Source organism: Macrobrachium nipponense, chromosome 26 (genome assembly GCF_015104395.2).
Source record: "Macrobrachium nipponense isolate FS-2020 chromosome 26, ASM1510439v2, whole genome shotgun sequence".
NCBI lineage: Eukaryota > Metazoa > Arthropoda > Malacostraca > Decapoda > Palaemonidae > Macrobrachium > Macrobrachium nipponense.
Genome location: NC_087215.1, coordinates 18,488,004 through 18,511,736, shown reverse-complemented (window position 1 = coordinate 18,511,736; position 23,733 = coordinate 18,488,004). Strand labels below are relative to the sequence as shown.

The following is a 23,733-nucleotide window of genomic DNA, read 5'->3' as shown; positions in this document are numbered from 1 at the left end:
AAAATGATAATAATAATAAAAAATATCAATATAAATGCAACTATTAAAACTATAATAATGAAATTTAAAAATATAAACAATAACTGTAAAAATGAAAATAATTATAAAATTATAAACAGAAAAAATAGTAAAATAAATATTGATAAAATTTCAAAATATAAATAGTATATATGAAAATAAAAAAATAAATATAACAAAGCAGTATTATTCATAAAAATGAAAAAAATAATAATAATAAAATAAAAGTAAGAATAAGTAAAAAAAAATAAAAAAGCAATGAAAATAAATAAATAATAAAAAGAATAAAAAATAAAAAAATAATACAAATGAATAAAAGTAAATAAAAAATAAAAATTATAAAATAAATTAAAAATTAAAAAAAATATAATAAATAAAAAATAAAAATATATAATAAAAATAAATGAATAAATAACAACCAATAAATGAATAAAAATAAAACCGAAAAAAAAAAATAAAATAAATAGATAAAAAGAAAATAATAAAAAAATTAAAAAATTTAAAAAAATTAATAATAGAAAATAAATAAATAAATAAATAAAAATAAAAATAATATATGAATAAAAAATAATAAATGGATAAATATAAATTTAAATTTAAATAAATAAAATAATAATAAATTAAATAAGTAAAAAAATTAAATACAAAAATAAATAAATAAATAAAATGAAATAAATAAATAAAATAAAAAAATTAAATACAATAATAAATGAATAGATTAATAAATAAATATATAAGTAAGATAAATAAATGAATAAAAAAATAAAAATAAAAAAAATAAAAAAAAATAAAAAAAAATAAAAAAATAAAATAATAAAAAATTGATAAACTATATATAAATAAATAATAGACAAAAATAAATTTTTAAATTAAATAATATAAATAATAATAAAATAAAAAATAAATAATAAATGAAATAATAAAAAAACATATAAAAAAAATACTATATCAAATGAATGTATAAATAAAAAATAAAAAAATAAAAAATAAAAATAATAAATAAATAAAAAATAGATAAAAAATGAAGATAAAAAAATGAATCAATTAATTAAAATACTATATAAAATAAATAAATACTATATAGAAAATAGATAAAAAATTAAACAAAATAAATTATAAAAAATAAAATAAATAAATGAAAAAAAAGATAAAAATAAATAAATAAAATAAAGGGAAAAAAGGAAAAACTATATAAAACTAAATAATACCTATATAGAAAATAGATAAAAATTAAACAAATAAATTATATAAATAAATAAAATAAATGGAAAAAAGATAAAAATAAATAAATAAAATAAAGGAAAAAAAAAGATAAAAATGAATAGATGCATAAAAATAAATAATAATAAATAAAAATAAGTAAATAAATAAAAATAATTAAAATGAAATAAAATAAATAATTACATAAGGCAATAAAAAAATAAATAGTAAATGAAAATATATGAATAGAAAAAAAATAATTAATAGAAACTAAAGAAATAACTAATTAAATAAGTAAAATAATAAACAAATACATACAAATAAAGATATAAAATAAATAAATAAATAAATAAAAAAAATAAATAAATAAAAATACAAGTAAAGAAATAAAAAAATAGATAAATAAAAAATTAAATTAAACTAACTTATAAAAACAAAATAATTAAATAAAAAAACAAATTATTGAATAAAACAATAAATAAAAATAAATTATAAAAAATATTAAAATATAATGAATAAAAATAGATGAATAAAAACATTTAAATAAATAGATAAATAAAAATTAAATAAATGAGAATAAATAAAATAAAAAAATAAAAAATAGTTTACATAAATAAATGAAATAAAAAAATACTAAATTTATAAATAAATAATGAAAAACAAAATAAAAAATAAATAAAAATAAAGATTATAAATAAATCAATAAAAATGAATAAATAACTAAAAACAAATAAATTAAATATAAATTAAATACATAAACAGAATAAATAAATAAACATACTCAATTATATTATATTAAATTAAGTGGAAATAATAAATAAATAATAAAAAAAATAAATAAATCAAATAATAAAAAAATAAACTAATAAATTAAATTAAAGTAAACTAAATCTAAATAAAGAAAAATCTATAAAAGTAAAAAAAATAAATCAAATTGAAATTTTACATAAATAGATAAAATAAATAAATAACAAGAAACATTTTTTGAATAAATTAATAAATGATGCAATAAACATATATAAATAAATAATAACAATTTAGATAAAAATAATAAGTAAAAAAATTTATATAAGTAAATAAATACTTTAAATGAAAAATAATAAATAAATAAAAAAACAATAAATAAATAAATGAAATAATAAATAAAATATAAAAATAAAAATAATAAATAAATAATAAATAAAAACTTAAATAAACTAAATAAATAAATAAAATAAACAAAAAACAAATTATAAATAATTAAATGTATAAAAATTAAATAATAAACTGAATAATATATTAGAATAAATAAAATAACAAAAAACAATAAATGAATATCTATATATAAATAAATGGAAAATAAGAATGATAAATAAATAAAAATCAAAATATATCAAAAATATAAAAAATAAATAAATAAATAAATGCATAAACAAATAGATAAAAATAAATAAATTTAATATATATATATATATATATATATATATATAATATATATATATATATATATATATATATATATATATGGCATAAATAAAGTTTTTTTTTGCCACAAAGGAAAAAAATTAAAAAGCGAGATAGCCAAGTACTTTCGGTTCTGTTCGGACCCTTTACTGAGGCAAACTGATTTTACAAAGAACAACATAGTCAAAAGGAGGCTTAATATACAAACTGACACTACAATATTAGCCATAAGGGCGATTTTCACTCTACAGAAGGGAGGAGCCGCCTGAAGGATACACGCAGTAAACAAATGATTCTTCCAGAAAAACAGTACATTTTGAAAAGACACTGGAGTATATACAATTTAATATCATGAATGTTTACACAAATTTTCCCAAAAAAATTATTATTAATGAAAAGACGAAAGAAAATATAAATATGTATATATCGAGCAAGAAAAAGAGGGAGAGAGAATATCGAACCAGAGAGAGAGAGAGGACGATGAGAGAGAGAGAGAGAGAGCGAGAGAGAGAGAGAGAGGAGATGAACAAAAATAATAACTATACAAGTGGGACTAATTTATTAGTTGTTCATTTATTTTAAGGTCCTTCATAAACATCTTACAAATATATGGGTCCAAATGGTACATTCCCAGACTAAGATTGAGGTTGTTTTTATTAGTGATTTGTATAATTGCCGATTCCAGTAAATTTCTTGAAACATAATCATTAGATCTAGCAATTACCGAGGTATCACCCCAATTAATACAATGAGAATTTTCACTCAGATGGATAAACAGTGCATTTGAAGTCTGGGCTGTTCTAACTGAATACATATGTTGCTTAATACGTACACATAAATTTTTACTTGACTGACCAACGTAAAACGAAGGGCAATCCTTACAAGGAATTTTGTAAATGATGCTGTTTATTTGTTACGGGACTATTCTTAATTAGTATGTTCTTTAATGGTATTGTTATAAGAGAACAATACATTAAACATAAACGATTTAAAAATTGATTTTATGGTTTCAAATCCACGAAAATAAGGTAAGCTAAGTACATTTTTTGGCATTTCTTTTTCATTAATAGCAACACTATAAAACTCAATTACATGAGGTGGGTAGCAAAGATCGTTTCCTATCTTTTTTATGTATTCTATTTCTTGGTCCAGATATTGTGGACTCGTGATACGCAAAGCGCGTAGGAACATAGAAGAAAAATTGAAATTTTAATATTAAGATGGTGGCCAGAATAAAAATGTACATATGTTAAATTATTTGTGGGTTTTCTATAAATACTGAATTTGCATTGGAAAGATTCTCTTATGTCTTTAACTACATCTAGGAAAGGAATGACATTATTATTTTCAATTTCAACAGTGAATTTTATGGATGGCACTAAATTATTCAATTTAGACAGTAAATCATTTACATCGATATCACCAGGTAAGACTACTAAGATATCATCGACATATCGGTACCATTTTAAGGGGATAAGTGTGATATTCGGGAGGTGTTGTCTCTCAAAAAATTCTATATATAAGTTTGAAAGGAGAGGTGATAAAGGGTTACCCATGGCCTACCAAATATTTGGTTGGTAATACTCTCCATTAAAAATAAATCTGCAATCACAAATACATAACTTATTAAGGAAATTATGTGACTAACGGACATAGGCAATTCATGCAGTACAAGTTCATTACTTAAATATTCTAGCACGAGATCAATAGGGACTTTTGTAAACAAAGAACAATACATCAAAACTGACAAAAATATCGCTAGGGCTTAGTACAATGTTATTTAATTTTTCCACAAGATCAAGAGAATTCCGGATGTGTGAATTAGATACAGTTCCTAGTAGCAGGGGGATAACAGTTTAGTAAGATATTTAGATAGTTTTTATAAGCAATTGATCCTACAGTACTAATAATTGGGCGCATAGGTTTGTTTTCCTTATGAGTTTTGACTAGGCCATATAAATAAGGTAATGAGGGACACTACAGTTAACTTGCACAAAGTTCTTTTTTATCTTTAAGAATTTGTTTGATATTAATATTAAAGTTTAGTTTTTTATTACTTGGTCCAACAGACTTTTTGCGAGTTTTTGTAAGTTATTTCACCCTCTAGTTAAAGTATGCATGCGTGATATGTAGTCAGTTTTGTCAAGAACCACACTAACTATTGGATTTATCAGCCTTGGTGAATGTGTAAGCTATTATCATTCTTCAATTCTTTAACTTTTTCTGTAGCAAGCGGGGAAGTTATTTTCATGGTAGGCATGCGTAGCACTATATGTCATGCCTTTGATAATGTCTAAATGATTTTGTGGTAGATCACAGTATTTTTCAAACTTATATAGTGATCTAATATTGTAGTGTCAGTTTGTATATTAAGCCTTCTTTTGACTATGTTTTTCTTGTAAATCAGTTTGCCTCAGTAAAGGGTCGTCCGAACAGGACCGAAAGTACTTGGCTATCTCGCTTTTTCATTTTTTTCCTTCGTGGCAAAAAAAACAAAAAAAACTTTTATTTATACATAGCATCCCGTTTTTATATACTTCGTGATCAAGTTATATATATATATATATATATATATATATATATATATATATATATATATATATAGATAGATATATATATATATATATATATATATATATATATATATATATATATATATATATATATATATATATATATATATATATATATATATAAATGAAAATAAATAAATAGAGATAAAATAAGATAATAATAAATAAAAAAAATAATTACATAAAAATAAATTAATTAATAAAAAGGAATAAATAAATAAATAAATAAATACAAATAAATGAATAAACTACATAAATAAATAAATAGAAATAAATATATAGAAAAAATAAATATAGAAAATAAACACATAAATAAAATATAAATTATAAAAATAAATAATTACAAATGAATGAATAAACAAATATATAAAAATTAATGAGTGAATAAAAACTAAAAAATAAAAAATAAATAATAAATATACATAAATAAAATAAATATATAAGTAAACATGAATATATAAAATAAATAAATAAATAGAAGTAAATTAATACAATAAATAAATAAAAAATTAGTAAATAAAACTAAATAAAGAAATAAATAAAAATATAAAAGTAAAAAATAAATAAATAGAAATTGAAATAAATATATTAAAAATAGATAAGAAACATTTTCTTGAATAAATAAATAAAATTAAATAAATATATAAAGAAAATAATAATTAGATAAAAATAAGTAAATAAAAAATTGTATAAGTAAATAAATAAATAAATGAAAAATAATAAATAAATAAATAAAAATAAATAAATAAATAAATAAATGAAAATACAGAATAAATAAATAAAAATAAATAAATAAAAAAATAAATAAAAAAAAATAAAAAAATGGATGTTATTTGTTGGTTTTCTTTATGTTTCTAGCGCTTAAGGATTAGCGCTCTTTTGCTAACAGTTGGTTGATACTTTACATTTTCTACTGTTTACTTTTTCCACTGTGTGTGTTTTTCCAACCGGTGTTTTGCACTTAGAATCCCACCGCTGCCACCAATTTGTTGTGCCTGTGTACTTATCTACGGGTTTCCTTTTATTCTATTTCTCTTTCTCTCTTCTTTCCTCTTTTATTATTAGTCAGTCTTTCTTCGGTAGCTTGTTGGTATTAATTGAGAAGATTATTTATTATATGGGCAATCCTTCATTTATTACTGGCGGTTGAGTTTTTCTTTTCTTAGGAACATTGTAGATTAATTTCCTTTCATTTTCCAGTCTCTCAGGAGGTTTTGGCATGGATACTTCCTTAGATTCTTGGCAAGTTAAACACCACTTAGTTTATCTTACTTATTATTAAGAGTACTAGTTCACAGTTTATCAAATTACACAACATTACATAGATAACAGAGAGTATATTGACGTAGCCTCCCCCTATGAGGATTAGTTTCCAACTGAACTTCTCTGAGACTTCAAGTGAAGTCCCAACCTAACTTCTAAAATTAGGCTCCTCCTTAACTACTACTAAGACACATCCTACTACTTCTTGGGTGGCTTTCCTTACTTCCGGTACTACCCCTTGATTAGTCTTTTTGGTTATCTTAATCTCTCGTAACCACCCATTGAAGGTGTCAAAGTTCAGATATTCCACTGGAGTTTGCAACTTACTGTTTTGGCAAGCTGCTGCCTATGTTTTGTCTCGTTTTTCCAAACTGCTATTGCTGCAGTCTGTTCCTACCACACTTCTACTCCCTTTTCTACCTCTCCTGGTAGATTCTTTCATTACTCTACCCGTAGAATTTCCTATCTAATTGTCCCTACATGTCTTTCATAGACTTCTGTTGTATTCCTAACAAATGAATATATAAATAAATACATAGAAATAAATAAAAAAAATAAAAATAATATATGTCTATATATAAATAAAAAAAAATAAAAAGAAATAAAAATAAATAAATAAAAATAAAAAAAATTAAAAATAAATAAATAAAAATAAATGAATATATAAATAAATAAATAAATAACAAATATATATATATATATATATATATATATATATATATATATATATATATACATATATATATATATATATATATATATATATATATATGCAAATAAATAAATAAAGATGAATAAATAAATAATCAATAAATAAATAAACAGGACAAATATATAAATAAATAAATGAAAATAAAAACATATAATAAAAAATAAATAAATGAAATAAAATAAAATATAAATAAATAAATGAATAATTAAAATGAATGAATAAACAAATATATAAAAATAAATAAAATAAAATATATATAAAATATAACAAAAATAAATAAATAAATAAATAAAATGTATATAAAACAAATAAATAAATAGATTAAAATAAAGATAAAAAAATATTATAACTATAATAAAATAAAAAATAAAAATTAATTAGAAGAATAAAATAAAATAATAAACAGAAAACTAAGAATAATATAATTAAAATATAAAAGAAATAAAATTATAATTAAAAGTAATATAAATAAAAAATATAAATGAAATTAATTAAAATACTTACATATTTTATAAAAATAAAAAAAATAAAAACAATAATGAAAATAAAGTATATAATTCCTTACATAAATAAAAATAATGAATATATTGAAAATAAAATAATAATATTGAGAAAATAAAAAACAAATAAAAGTAATAAAAATAAACACAAAAAAAAAAAAAATAAAATAAAAAGAATAATTCTATAATTTATAAAAATAATAATAAATATTAATAAATTAAATAAATATAATGCACATGAAAAAATTATAAAAATAAAAGTAAAAATGATGATGAAATAAAATAATAATATTAAAAATGAAAATAAATTAAAAATACCAAAAAAATAAAAATAATGCTAATAATCAAATAAAATAATATTATTAAAGATGAAATTTAAAAAAATAATAAAATATAAATTAAATCAATAAAATAATAATAATAAATTGAAATAAAAATATTTAAAATAAAAAATAAATTAATAGAAATGACAAAATAATAATGATTAAAATATATATATAATAAAAAAAAAAAAAAATGAAAATAGAAAAGTTTAAAAAAATAATAATGATTAAAAATAAATATAATAAAAAAATACAAATAAAAACAATACTATAATATATAAAAATTTTAAAATAAAAATAATAATTATAACAATAAAAATAGTAAGAATAAACAGAAAACTAAGAATATAAATAATAATAAAAATAAAATAAAAGTAAAATAAAAGTAATATAAACAAAAATAAACAATTAAATTAATTAAGTTCAATTATATATATTATAAAATATAAAAAAAATAAAAACAATAATAACAATAAATATAATTCACATAAAAACAAAAATAATAAAAATAATAATAATAATGAAAATAAAATAATATTAAGAAGAATAAAAAAATAACTGAAAGTAATAAAAATATAAATAATAATTATTTTTAAAATAAAACAATATTAAAAATAAGAGTAAAATAAAAATAAATAAAAACAATAAAATATAAATAATAAGAATAATAATAATAATAATAATAATAATAATAATAATAATAATAATAATAATAATAATAATAATGATAATGACAATAATAATAATAATAATAATAATAATAAAAATAATAATAATAATATAAATTAAAAATAATAATGATAAATAAAAATAACGATAATAATTTAAAGATAAAATTAGTAAAATAATATGTAGTATCAAGAGAGAGAGAGAGAGAGAGAGAGAGAGAGAGAGAGAGAGAGAGAGAGAGAGAGAGAGAGTGAGCAGAGAGAGAGAGAGAGGAGAGAGACTTTGATGACTAATATCATAGCTTTTCTGTAAAAATTGAAATATAAATATATACACTGACCTTGGCCCGGCATGCGAAAATGGCCTCCATAGGCGCTCTACTAGCCTGTTTGAGTAGTGACATGGAATAGTCAGAATCCAGACTTGGAATAAAAATGTAGCCATGAAAAACTCTACGGGTCATACAACAAATGTTTAACTACAGCCTCTGGCATCTTTGAATAAAATTAAATTCACTTTCATAATTACTTTTTTTAGACATGTAACATTCGGGTCGTTGCTCCTCAGTTTAAGCAACAATGAAAAAACCATAATTATCAAAATAGACCTATATAAAATTACTGCAGCTGAGGCAGCAATTACTTTACACTTTTAAAATGACAATTTGTCCAAAATTGCATTTTTCCTAACTATACAAACCTGAGGTCCTTTTACAATAGGAAGGTACTAGCGGCAGCTGGATAGGTCGTAAGCTTTCGAACAAGGGGTTCGGTAGTTAACTGCTTGTCCGACAGGCGCGCGCGCGACTGGGAGGTAAACAAATCACTTTTGCTTTTGGCCCAAGCAAAAACTGCAGAGTGAGGGGTGGCATGAGGTGGGGCTATGTGTAAAAGGACCTCAGGTTTGTATAGTTTAGGAAAAATGCAATTTTGGACAAATTGTCATTTGTTCCGACACGCATACAACCTTCGGTCCTTTTACAATAGGAAGACTCACTTCTTGGTGGGAGGAATCTGAGTCTTTTGTGAACAGACTGGTGTTCGCCCAACCTTGGAAGCCTCCCTGGTCGTAAGAGCGAGGAGGGATCCAAGCCTCTGTCCGATTGATCGGGGTGTGCACCGCAGGATCAATGGTCAAACCTCTGGACCGAGTACTAAGAGAGAGGCAAGCGTATCTCTTCGTACCAGCAATGTAAGAAACTTGTTCCTGTACAGGAGCAAATATAAAGTCATGGGTTTGACTCTTGTAGGCATCCACTTCCCCCCCTTGTAGAAGGAAGTGGTGGATATTCTGCTCCTATCCCTAGTGAAAGGGATAGGATGGGGCTCTGTCATATAGCTCACCTGCATCTCGTCCTCATCCAGCGTAGTGACGACCGTGGCCCTCTGCCCACAGGTAGAGGAGGAGGAAAAGATGGGAAGAGGGAGCCCAGTCACTCACTCACTCACACATCCATCACACAGTCACACCAGGACTCGATGCTGTTTCAGCCTGCGAGGGTCTGGGTTAGCTACACAACTTGTTGAGCAGCCACCACGGGTCCCAAGGAAAAGGAGTATCCAAGGACCTGTGGGCAATATCCCGAAGGTAGAAGGACGTAAAGGTAGTCTGGTTAGACCAGACCCCTGCCTTCAGGACCTGCGCCACGGAGAAAGTTCTTACGAAACGCCAACGAGGGGCCAATACTTCTGACTTCGTGAGCTCTCGGACGGGACGTACGGATGTCGTCACTACCATCAGCCTCATACGCCCTCCTGATGACCTCACGCAGCCAGAATGAAAAGAGGTGTTCTTGGATACTTCTTTCTTGGTGACCCCGGTGCTAACGAAGAGGCGTCGACACTCAGGCCTGAGGTGTCGAGTTCTCTTCAGATAGCGCCGTAGCGCCCTCACAGGGACAAAGCAGCATCTCATCCGCATCATTATCGGTGAAGTCCATTAGGGAGGGAATCGTGAATGACTCGAACCTGTCGTCAGGGACCGACGGTTTCTGAGTCTTTCGCAACGAAGTTCGGGACGAAATCGAGCGTCACGGATCCCCATCCCCTGGAGTGTCGTACATCATAGGAAAGACCATGAAGTTCCCCTACTCTCTTCGCGATGCCAGGGCCAGCAAGAAGAGGGTCTTGAGGGTCAGATCCCTGTCTGACGACTCCCGGAGTGGCTCGAACGGCGTTCGAGTCAAACTCCTAAGGACGAGAGTCACATCCCACGCAGGGGGCCTGAGTTCCCTGGGTGGGCAAGACCTTTTCGAAGCTCCTCATAAGCAAGGAGATCTCGAACGAGTTCGAGATGTCCAACCCCCTCAGTTTTCAGGACGAGCGCGCCAAGGCGGCTCTGTATCCTTTGACTGTGGGTACTGAGAGGAGCTTCTCTCGCGCGAAGAAAAACGAGGAAATCCGCTATCCTGCTGAAGAGTGGCTCTGAGAGGAGATAGACCCCAGTCTACGACACCAACCACAGAAGACGGCCCACTTCCCCTGGTACACAGCTGCAGAGGACTGACGGACGTTTCCAGCCATCTCTGTTGCTGCGCTACGAGAAAAGCCTCTCGTTCGCAAAGAGATGGTGGATAACAGCCAGCCGTGAAGACGTAGGGGACTGGACTGCTCGGTGGTACCGCTCGACGTGTGGCTGGGCGAGAAGGTTGTTGCCAAGGGGGAATCTCTCTGCTGTTCCTCCTGCGAGAAGAGCCAGCAGGTCCGGATACCAAAATGGCCTGTGGCCACTTGGGAGCCACCAGGATCATCCTGAGATTCGGGGTGACCAGTGCTCGACTGATCACCTTGCGAATCAGGCTGAAACAACGGGGAAAGGCATAGGCGAAGAGGTTGTCCCACGGGTGTTGAAGAGCGTCCTCTGCAGCTGCCCATGGGCGTCCGGCACGGCCGAGAAGAACACCTGGAGCTTCCTGTTTGTGACCGGGTGGCGAACAGATCCACGACTGGTCGCCCCACAGGTCGAAGAGCCTTTCCGCCACGTCCTGGTGTAGAGACCATTCGGTCCCTATCACCTGATCCCGACGGCTGAGCGTGTCTGCTACTACATTCCTCTTCCCTGGAATGTAGCGTGCCGACAGCTCTATTGAGTGCCTGCCTGAGCCCACTCGTGCACCTGCCGAGTCAACTGGTACAAACGGAGAGACACTAGCCCCCCTGTTTGTTGACGTAAGCCACCACCGTGGTGTTGTCGCACATCAACACCACTGAGTGTCCCATCAAGCGTCCTGAAACTCTTGGAGAGCGAGAAACGCTGCCTTGAGTTCCAGTACATTGATGTGAAGGTGCTTGTCGTTCTCGTCCCACACTCCTGAAGTCAGCAACTCCTCCAGGTGTGCGCCCCCATCCCTCGGTCGATGCGTCTGAGAACAGCTGCATGTCCGGGGGGGGAGTGCGCAGAGGCACTCCTCTTAAGAGGTTCCTGTCGTCCAGCCACCAGGCTAGGTCCTGCCTCACCTCCTGTGTCAGTGACACTGGAAAGCTTGGGGGATCCGTCGCCTGCGACCAACTCTCCTTTAGTCTCCACTGAATGAGGATCCGAAGCAGGTGAAGACGCCCACGTGATGGGACTAAACTTTCTCGATAGCGACGACAGGTGTCCCGGATTCACGGATCTTGCCATCGCTTGAGCTCACCTGTTTCCCTGGCCGGAGACAGGTCAACTGGTTGGCTTAGCCTCCCTTTGCAATCTGCTGATCCGCCCGAGTCTGCTGGGGAATACTACCGCCCACCTGCTACCCGTGTCAGCATCAGCCATGACCCAGGTACTTCAATCCTCTCGCTTGGGACTCGAGATCGGACTTTCTCGAAGTTGTCACCCCGATCCCCAAGATCGTGGACAGAACTCGAGCAGGATCGATCCCTGTCCTGTATCAACTGCGAGCGGGGAGCTCGCCAGGACTAAACCAATCGTTCGAGATAAACCTCATCAGAACGTTATCCCGGTGGCCGAAATGGGTGGGCCCAAGCAGACACCAGAGTGAACACTCTCGCGTGAACAAACCTGCTGGGGAGGGCGGTTGAGAGACCGAAAGCACAGTTGCCCTGAACTGGTCACACCGTACCCGTCGAGGATGAAGCGGATTGGTGCGTTTACTTTTGGAGGACTGATGAATGGGTATTTGGAACATACGCATCCTTCAAGTCCACTGAAAGCATGAAATCGGTTCTCCCATGATGGGAAGTCGAGCACTGAGCGTGCCGGTCTCCCATCGTGAACCGGGTCTGGCGAACAAACCGGATTTCAGGGGTAGAGAGATCTATCCCACCGGGTGCGCCCAGCCTCCCTGTCCGTGACTTTTCCACCAGGAAGAGTCGACTTTGTAAAAGCCCGGTGGACTGATCCGTGACGATGTTCTACAAGCTCTCGTTGCCTTCACGCCATTGGTCTTTATTCCTCCTGTCATCAGTGCTTTACGCCTCCTTCGATGGACCCCTGGAACGGTACAGGACTGCTGTTGGACCGGGTTGGCGGTGAGGGGTGGTGGCCTAGATTCGGAAGGGTAAATAGGAATGTCCCTCCCGAAAGGTACATCTACAATACCAGGTCTACGGTCGCCGTAGCGGCTGGCCGGAAGTTGCCCAATGGCTGGCCCAGGGCCACCCCCCCACTTCCGGCAAGCAAGGTGAGGGGGTGGGAAACGCCTGTCCGTAGCGTTTCCCCCCTTTCTTTGTCGACTTCTTCCCAGAAGCCTCCACCGGGATGAGGAGGGACGGGCTGGGAGGAGGGCTGGTTACGGCTACCCCTTGCCAGAACGTCGAAGAAGACAGAAGGTCGATTACCCCGGGGGCTTCGACGCAGCAACCGTCTTAGCCGGACCGAGGAATAGGCGCTAGGCCGAGCTCTTAGACTTGGCCGCAGTTCCAGAGGGCTTGCCCAGAAGCCTTATCGAGACTGCCTGGACTGAACCAGACTGGTCACTGTCCGTCAGTTGCGCCGATCTTGTCCACCGCCAGCGCTTTCCACCATCTCTCCTGGGAAAAGATAGAACGGGTGAACTCCGTAGAGGGTTCCGTTTGCAGGGGGGGGGGAAAAAAAAAAAAAAGTCCCAACGCCGCTTCACGCCCTGCCGGCCCCTGGAAACCCGAGTAAGGACAGTCGTTCCCTTCGTCGGAGAACCAGGTTTGGCCCACAGGTTTTCACCGTACTGGTGGGCAAAGGAAGGGAGATTGGCTCTTCCCCCAGTACTGGCAAATTTCCTCCTGAAGGTCCGCGAGTCATCTTCGGGAGGAAATTCCCCCGGCGTTGGCTGCGACCTTAGATACTGTGGGGAGGGGACCACAGATCTATCCAGGAGACGGGGCCTGAAGCAAAGCTGCCATGGCTGGTTAAGATTCCAATGGCCGAAGTGACCTCTTGCTGCGAGAACCATCAAGGTTTCTCGGACCAGGATCTGCTGCAGAGACCAACACCCGGAGTCAGCCTGGCTAACTCCTGGGTTCCACTGGGTTTTTGGGCGGCATTCGGGTCTTCAGATGGCACGTTAAAACCGACCGCTGTCGTAGCCAGAGGAGGTGTGGAAGCAATCTTGCTTCGGACCTGCCAGACCCTTGCTCGAAACCGTACCCCTTGTCCGGAGGACTAAGCGATTCAACCTGGTGCCAGCACTCGAGTCCGCAAGCTGCCGAAACGCGGCAAACCCCACCGTCGGGTCTGGGAGTTTCCATCTTCGGAGCCCCAGAACGACTCGAGCCGGGACGGGAGTGGGCCTCGGATGGTGGGAGCGGCGATCCTTCCCCGAGGTCGTTGTGCTGAACGAAATCAGGCGCAATAAACCTCGGGACGAAAGTTCCTCTGGATCTCAGGAGTGACTGCATCCTGCAGGAGATTGGGAACCGTCCAGTCCCTCAAACAGGAGCACCTCCCGAGACCCTCCTCCCTCAAGGAGAGGAGCAGCGACAGCCCCCTCTCGGTCTCCTCCAACCACCTGTGCGTACGACCTGGCTGGTCCGAGAACCCGAGAGCCTGGAATGCGTACGACGCGGTGGCTGGGATCCTGAGGGCGCGCACCCCTCACGATCACTCCTCAATACCTCGCCCCTCCCGGTGTAAACCCGAGGAGGTTGAAGTATGGGAGAGGAAGACCTGACGCTCTCTCCTCGCTCGCTGGTAGAACCAGCGGGCTTGGAGGACTGCAGGCGATCGCCAACCCGCGGTGGCGATCGAGCTGCAGACCTAGTCGAGCCGTCTCGCTGTGGAGAACGGCTGGACCGAGAACAGCGGCCCCGGTCTCGTGTGTCAGAGGAGCTGGTGCTGGTCGCCGTACCCGATCGCTCTCTGTGAGAGCGACGGTCAGGCGACCGGCGAGCTCCACTGTCACGGTGAGATCGGTGCGTATCCTCACGGTGCGTCAGTTCGCTGGTACCAGCCTGGCTGGTGCCGGCGAACGGGGGGACCTCTTCCCAGCCTCAGCCCGTGGCCGTCATGGACCGTCACGTCCGCCCGGGTAGCCAAGCTGCTCGCCGCTGAGAGCGAGAGCTGGCCTGGTGAGAGTCGCGTGAGCGGCTGTCACCAGTCTTCCGCTCCGTGCCGTGAACCTGACGCTGAGCGGACTCAGAGGTCTGGTTCCTGGCTGCACGGTCGCTGGTAGGCGACCGTACACTCGGTACCTCTCGCGAACGAGCGGCCGAGCCGGACCCTGCTGCTGTGGCCGAACCACTGACAGCAGGTGAGGAAGTGCCGGTGTTAGTCGGCACCCCTCTGGTCCCCGTAGTCTTTTCTTCCTTGCGGGAGAAGAGACGGGTCCTGCTGCCGAAGGAGCAGGGGCGACCAGCGGAAGAAACCCCCCCCGTCTCACCAGAGAGACGGGCCCTTAGAAGTTCCCGAAGGAGACTTCTTAGGGGGGGGGGGGGGCGGACCTTCTTCTTCTTCGGCGGGGGAGCCTTAGAAGAAGAAGGGGAAAGAGGCGGCAGACGACGACGACGACGAAGAAGACGATGAAGACGACGACGACACCTTCCTCCATCTTCTTCTTCTTCTTCGTCAACCTCCTCAGGACCGACGTCAGATCTGTCATCCAGGACGGAGCCGGGGCTGCTGTTGCCGAAGCAACAGGGCCCGGACGTACCTGTCCGAACAGACCAGCATCGGGAGCAGCGGCGCCAGGAACAGGAACAACATCAGCAGGTGCGAACATCACAGGAACGGCAGACGAGACAGCAGGAGCAGGTACAGGTACATCAGCGGTGGTCACGGCAGGTACGGCAGACTGTGTGGGCGGTACAGGTGGTCGAACCAGCGGTACAGCCATCCTAGGTACCGGTGGGAGGTCCAGGGGCGAGCTCTTCGGGCACATGAAGTCCGGTCGCGGCAGCACGGCAAACCCAGGTGGCGGCATCACACTCCCCCGAGTTACGGCGACTGGCCCCTGCACCCAGATGTAGTGGGTGTTACAGAGACCGCGTGCTGGGTGTACACCAGGTGAGGAGGTGAAGCATAGCCAGGGGTTGTAAGGGTCGTGGTGGTGGTCGTGACCGTTGCATGGGTGACCGCCACGGAGCCAGCGAGATGATAGAGCAGCCCCTGGACACTCGGCACGCCCTGCAGCCCCAACGATGCCCACACCTGTCCGAGGTCATCCTTCGCGGCAACCGCACCTGAGGAGGCAAAAGTCGGGTGATTAGAAGGATCCTCTACCCTTTCGTTCGCGCGAAGACGAACGATAGAGGACCCAGAGTACAACTCTACGTCAGGGTATCTAGCGCCCTCCTCCACATCGACACGTCAGGAGAGGAGAAGGACCTAGACACCCCCCCCCCCCCCCGAAGGGGAAGGCGCGAGACGTGGAAGTTGAGCGGGCGGCAGGAAAGAAGACGAAGTGTCCGTCACCAAAGGAGTCGCGGGAGAGCTTTCCGACGACTCCTTTGCAGGCCTTCGCTTCTTCCTGCCCTCATACAAAGTCCACTGCGCCTCCGACCAATCAATACACACATCACAGGGCTCGGCTCGGGTGCATTCGCGCCCCCGACACCGAGCACACAAAATATGAGGGTCAATCTCCGGGAACGATCTGAACTTCCCGCATTTACGCCCTTCGATACCCGGGCAAAGTCTCCGTGGGGGGGGTAGCGAGGCGAGGAGATTCCATCATAATCAATAATTGAAGGCAGCAATTAATATGAAAAAAGAGAATAATCTTGTACTTACAATAACTCTTTCATACACAATTACAACCAAATACTCAGAAGCAAACGACGAGAAGCGGGCAGAGAGCGTCGAACAACACGTCCATCCACTGCGAGGCCGAAAGCAAAAGTGATTTGTTTACCTCCCAGTCGCGCGCGCGCGCCTGTCGGACAAGCAGTTAACTACCGAACCCCTTGTTCGAAAGCTTACGACCTATCCAGCTGCCGCTAGTACCTTCCTATTGTAAAAGGACCGAAGGTTTGTATGCCGTGTCGGAACAAAGATGCATTTATGATAGGGCTGTTGCCTTGTATAATAAGGCGCCCTATGAGGTAATGTTAGACTTGCGATAATCTCACGCTAAGTCGGTTGGTTATGCACTTCTATACTCATTGGAGTGTCTTGGGGTTTTGTGATAACTTACGAAGTAAGTATCTTCTTTCGTTATGACGACGATGTGTTAAACTCATGATGATATCTTCTTTCTGATGTGAGGTTCTAGTAGAAAACACGAAGTATAAAAAATACATATATTCTTCTGAGATTACATGATGAATATCAGATAGGATTGTACAGGTCTTCTAATGACGATGGCTTGATCGCTGCTGCCAATGATGATGGCTAATTCAACTCTACATGATGAAGCTTAGGTAAAGATGGACAGGTCTGCCAATGATGATGGCTAACTCTATTCTGACTACCATCTTGGTTACAAATCATAAAGGAAGCAGACAGTAGCTCGAACATATGAACATACATACAGATGAGACGCATTACAAATCACGTAGGCCGTTTGAATTATGGGTCGCGGTAGTTGTCTCAAGCAGGAAGCTTGGACCAATGTTTTCAAAACAAATGAAGGACCACAGGTGACGGCATGTCATCTTAGCCTACTTTATTGTATACGTCATCTTAGCATACTTTATCGTCTCTGGTCTGATCACATTCCTGCAAGCAATCTGGTTGACCTCTTTAGTTTTAGTTTTTTATATATATGGAATAACATTCCATATTTTTATTATGTAATACTAACATAAAAGCTCGGTCAGCTACAAAACCAACCACTGAATATTACTCAAGCTTGACTTGCATTTGACTTATAGGAGTGTGATACAGACACTATGTGAATATATATAGATATATAGAAAAATACTATAGTAAAAAAAAAATTCATGGTGTACACAAATACAGATTCAAGTATAATAAGAGATAAGACATAATATGCATATGATGATATTCGTAAATAATAGTGATCACGTGATATATACTGATACAGTTTTTCACTTCATCTCTTTAAGATACATATGCTACAGAAAACACTAATGTACTCTGATAATTGCATAGAATAAAGATTAACATGACAAAAATCATATTTTAACTGATAAAAATTCATATATGAATTGATAAAAATTATTAATGTTTATGCTAATTCATTGACCCATATACTAACTTTTATATAACTGGTTCATTAATCCATATAGTAACTCATATATAACTGCAGTTATTGGTAAGATAAAAGGTAACAGATTGATTATAGGCTACCTGATTTATTTATACATATGTATATGGATTCATATAATTATGATCAATATATGTGCACTTAATACAACTGATTCACATAAATGACTAATCTAAGTGATTAATCTAGGTGCACTTTAAATAGATTCCTAGTGCGTACACGCAAAGATATATTTCGATTCTGTTATTTATGCTTTATTATATATACATGTACTTTATATATAGGATACATGACCGTAGGGTGATATCTACTGCACATTCTAGCGTTTCGAACAACTTTTCGTCCATTACACAGTTCCAGACAACCACCTATAGCCAAATGAAATGGCCAATTCCAAATGGTTAAAAACAAGGGGAATTGCCTGGGCAGGGTCTGACGTTCTATTTTGCGCCCATGCATTGTTCTCTGCATCCTATGCCTTTCGAATACGTTCGCGATGAATAAAATCATCCCCAGCACAAGTCCTTCGCCACGTAGAGTTGAATATCCTCTTGGGTCGTAATTGTCGGAAGTATGTCCCTTTGTAGTCGATTGCGAGATTAACGACGGGATACGGGTGTCGGTCCAAGAAGTCCACGAAATAAGCTTGTTCCCTTATGATGGTGCTTATTCCCTTCACATTGTAGGCGGTTGTTACTTCACTGCTGTCGTCCGCTGCGACGAATGGGTTTTGAATCTGTAGACGATGTGAAACACTCGTACTGCAGGGTACTGTAACCAGGTTCCATTAATCAGCCTGTAAGTGAAATTATACTTGTCACAAGGGCAAAGTAAATCCAGACAACATCCAAATACGGGAGGGAGAAAGCCATTAAGAACCAGACTAACCCACATGAATTCGCTGATATTTTATGGAATTCAAAAGAGTCAGCTGTACAAACTTTTTTATCCATGGCATTATAACAATGAGTGAACCTATCCAGGTCTATGATGACCGTAAAAATATCCATAATTATAAAAAATAAACAGATATCAATACGAATCCCAAAGAAAATTCGATATTACTGGCAGTAAGTTACTAGACAAAGAAGTGTGAAATGGAGCTATTTGTAAGATTGCCAGGCAACATAAGAGTCAAAGAGAATATTAATCATGATTCTGTATTTCTCTATGCTTACTGAAATGAAGCTGTGATAAAATCCGATCCTATGTGCCCCTAACAAAGGGTTCATATTCAATTTTCTCACGCGCATCCTCTGAGGTTAATTTTTAGGCATGAGATGCTATGAAAGAACCCACTATGTAACTAATTTCTATATAAACTTTGGGTTTTTCAAGAAAATGTGACATTTTCCCATGAATGTGATTTACTTGAATTGTAATAGGCTAATGTTGCAAGTAAATATTTCATATCCATGACTTGATACTTCTAAATGTCTGTTTACCAATGTCATAAGCTGAATTATTGACTCTAATTGTCTATGAGGTTCAGAAAAAATTAATCCATTTTGATGTTATAGAAATTCTGTTTGCTTATTTTGTTCATTAATTTTTAAAATGATTGCAATTCCTTAACTAAAGTTGCATTGCACACATGTATAGACACTTGTATCTAACGTATGCCTTGCCCATGAGAAGTTCGGGCTAAGCATTCCTCTCTCTAGCCAACCTGCTTTGCAAGCCGTTTATTGAGGTTAAAAGGAACAATGATGATTCGGCAATGATGACGTCGTCACCTGGCAGGAGATTGCTCTCAGCCAGCTTTAGAGTTACGTTACTTGCTGTAATAAATACGACTTTAGTATAAATTGGATATTTTTTGTTTTAATACTCCACCCACATGAGAAGAATGTCTGAAAAAAACCAGTACCAAAATTGAACAATATATTAGTTTCATGTTGGAAATCTGCATGATTGTAAATAAATGTAATTATGTTAAATTAGATATTCCTTATTCAAACTAATGAAAAGAGGTTTCCATACAAATTCTATATATATTATTTGCCCTGTAAGATCCATATAGGATTATTTCATAGATATACATTTTCGCTTCTAGACTTCCTGACTTTAAAATCTCTTTTATTTTATTTTATTTTATTTTATTTTTTTTTTCATTGACTACGAATATAAATCACCGGGACAGACAATATGCCAGTAGGTTTTGATATGTGTTTGAACTTTTAGCTTATTTGTCGTTACTAAAGCGTTAAGTTAGAGTTCAAATCTTTACGCATATGTATTTGGATATTTTATTAACCTATGGTTACGTTTTGCTTATTGATTTTATCGTGATTCCTTTTTTATTATAATTTGTAACCCTTCCAACTTCTTACGGAGTGTATTCTATCGGCTCCACTTGTATCCATATTTATTTTATTTTATTTATTTATTTATTTATTTATTTATTTATTTTTTATATTTGATAAATTAATGGTTGGCTTGAATATGTGGAAAAGTGTCCTAGCAGCATACCGTATAAGGCTACTTGCGGTATCAATTCTACAGATACAAGATATGAATGACAAATGTATTTAAAACCGCGAGAACCGCTATAATCCAGTTCGGATCCAATATCATGAGTGTAACTCGTAAGACATGACACTTTCTTATTTATCCGTTCTACCAAACCGATTGACTCTGGGTGATAAAATATAGTATTGGTTTTCTTAATGGAAAAGAATTCACACAACGAGTTAAGGAGATTATTAATGATTTACACCACCCGAGTCAGAGATTATCATGTGTTGAATTCCATGTTTACAAATTTAGCACTCATAAATATTCCTAGCGCACTCAATTGCGGTGTTTGTTTTTTAGTGCTATTAATTCTATATAACGTGTCAAGGGAACTATTAATACTAAGAAGTGTTTATTTCCTCTGTCAGACTCGTAACTCTGGTAATAATTCTACATGTATTCTTTCAAGGATTGATTTGGTACGGGATAGACCCCTAAACTGACAGGTGTCTTAGTGTGTCCCTTGTTTTCATGACACGTGTTACAATTAGTTATGTGCTTTTTATATCTGTAAGCATTGTAGGCCAGTAAAATAGTGATTTGGCTTTCTGTGACATAATAGAGAACCCTGGATGACATGTATTGGAATGCAACCAGTTTAGGACGATTGGTATGAAAGAGATTATTACTACTACCTGGTCGTTAGTCACCTGCTGTGTTCTTCGGGTTTTCTTCGTCACGGACCTACATATAATATTACATTTGATTACATAATTCTGATACACATACTTTAAATATACTTTTGCTTTAGGGTTTCCGTTCGAAGTGTTTATTGTTTTGCTTAGCTGTTTTTTATAACTATAGAGGTATCTGTAAGCGCTTGCTTATCCGGACTTCTCAATAGGGAAGTTCGAACAACAGACGGCGAGTCCATAAATACAGGATATTACGTGGACTAAAGGCATAAAAACAAGATATTCTAATCTTTACAGCGCATACAGTCGGGCTTAATCCACCACTATTATAATAACTTATTGTATTAAAATTACGAGAACCTGCTCTGATTACTTGATACGGTCGTGTGATTCATAGGAAAATTCCTTTTTAATTCAAATAGGTATTGGCATGAAAAAAAAAAGGTATGGGCTAAATGATCCGACATCATTCTCCCGGTCTGCTAGAGTCGCTTATTGTGTGGAATGTGCTTTGCTTTGAACACTAGGCAGATTTAACTGACCCTGACCGTCTGACTAGATGACACAGTAACCAAGTTTGCATAAGCACGATTTGTTTGATTCTGAATTCATGAATTGAGCGATTACTATTAAAACAAGTTCCTATCTCTACTACTGCGTTATCGTGTACTTGCTGTGGTTTACTTCATTCTTTGCTAAAATTTGAAATAGTGAGGGGATCCAGGTCAGCGCATTTAGACATTTTGTTGATTTGTTTATATGAATGTCAAGTATGTTAACCTAATGAAAGTGTTTATAGACATGTTAGTTCCTTGCAATCCAGCCGTATTTTTTAAAGTTGAGTCATTGAGATTCGATTTTTTTACGCATAACTAAAGGCTGAAACTGCGATCGGGACTTTGTCCCAAAAGGAGCTTTTTATTGTTTTCGACCCCAAAATAGTGTTACCTCTAATTTATCCAGATTTGTGCGGGTGTTCCACTTGTTTTGTGTGTTTTCTTATCACTACGTGCCTAACTACCCTATCCATGCATCTGTATAAATACAGACGTCCACTGCGTAAACGCATATTCACTGTTTAATATGATTTGTTATGTAAAGAATTAATAATCACCCAAAATGAAAAATATTAACACAGTATATGATTATGATATTTCAGTAGAACTTCTGGAAACAGAAACTCAAGATAAAAAACTCGCAGTAGCGAAATCCCAAATGAATCTAGATAATTTCTGTAAAAAAGTAAGATTAAGAATGTCTCGAAACTTCAGCCACAGGAATAACGAAATTCGACCTGTGAAGGAACACTCAGTTACTCCAAATGAATAAAAAAGGTTGTACTTAGCTTGATTTTGTGAGAAGTCACGGTGTTCCGATAATGACACACGGCCTTGGCCCTCCTTCTCTGTTTAGCGGATGACCTGGTTTGGCTTCAGTTTCCCCCGTGCGCGTTGTTTGGATGATTCGAGCCATTAACGATCCGATGCTGAAGACGCGTTCGGTTGTTTCTTGAAGTGCTGGAAACGCTCAATAAACGATGTTTTCTTGAATGATTCTAATGAGAGACGAAGCTTGCATTGCCGTAGGAAGAAGACACGTCAGGTTTGTTTCTTGAAGTTATGGACTGCTGAAATCGCTCACTAAACGATGATACTAAGTTGCTTGAAGAATCTCTTGCTTTCGTCGTCGTTGACTTCTGATATGATGCATTATTTGTTATTCTTCGGAAGACGTTGAAGAGTTCTTCTTAGACGCTGCCACCAATGACAGGGCTGTTGCCTTGTATAATAAGGCGCCCTATGAGGTAATGTTAGACTTGCGATAATCTCACGCTAAGTCGGTTGGTTATGCACTTCCATACTCATTGGAGTGTCTTGGGGTTTTGTGATAACTTACGAAGTAAGTATCTTCTTTCGTTATGACGACGATGTGTTAAACTCATGATGATATCTTCTTTCTGATGTGAGGTTCTAGTAGAAAACACGAAGTATAAAAAATACATATATTCTTCTGAGATTACATGATGAATATCAGATAGGATTGTACAGGTCTTCTAATGACGATGGCTTGATCGCTGCTGCCAATGATGATGGCTAATTCAACTCTACATGATGAAGCTTAGGTAAAGATGGACAGGTCTGCCAATGATGATGGCTAACTCTATTCTGACTACCATCTTGGTTACAAATCATAAAGGAAGCAGACAGTAGCTCGAACATATGAACATACATACAGATGAGACACATTACAAATCACGTATGCCATTTGAATTATAGGTCGCAGTAGTTGTCTCAAGC

General features: G+C 35.9%; 1 protein-coding gene and 1 long non-coding RNA gene across 2 annotated transcripts in view; both read right to left on the bottom strand.

The window, feature by feature from the left end:
* LOC135199905 (basic proline-rich protein-like) overlaps positions 1 to 9,054 on the bottom strand; it is a 13,089-nt gene extending 4,035 nt beyond the window's left edge. Inside the window, exon 1 of the mRNA XM_064228025.1 lies at positions 9,042 to 9,054. Coding sequence (XP_064084095.1) covers positions 9,042 to 9,054 — 13 coding nt within the window. The remainder of the gene's footprint in view (positions 1 to 9,041) is intronic.
* The window catches only part of LOC135200016 (uncharacterized), a 63,495-nt gene that overhangs the window by 22,821 nt on the left and 16,941 nt on the right, over positions 1 to 23,733 (bottom strand). The gene's annotated exons all lie outside the window — the stretch shown is intronic.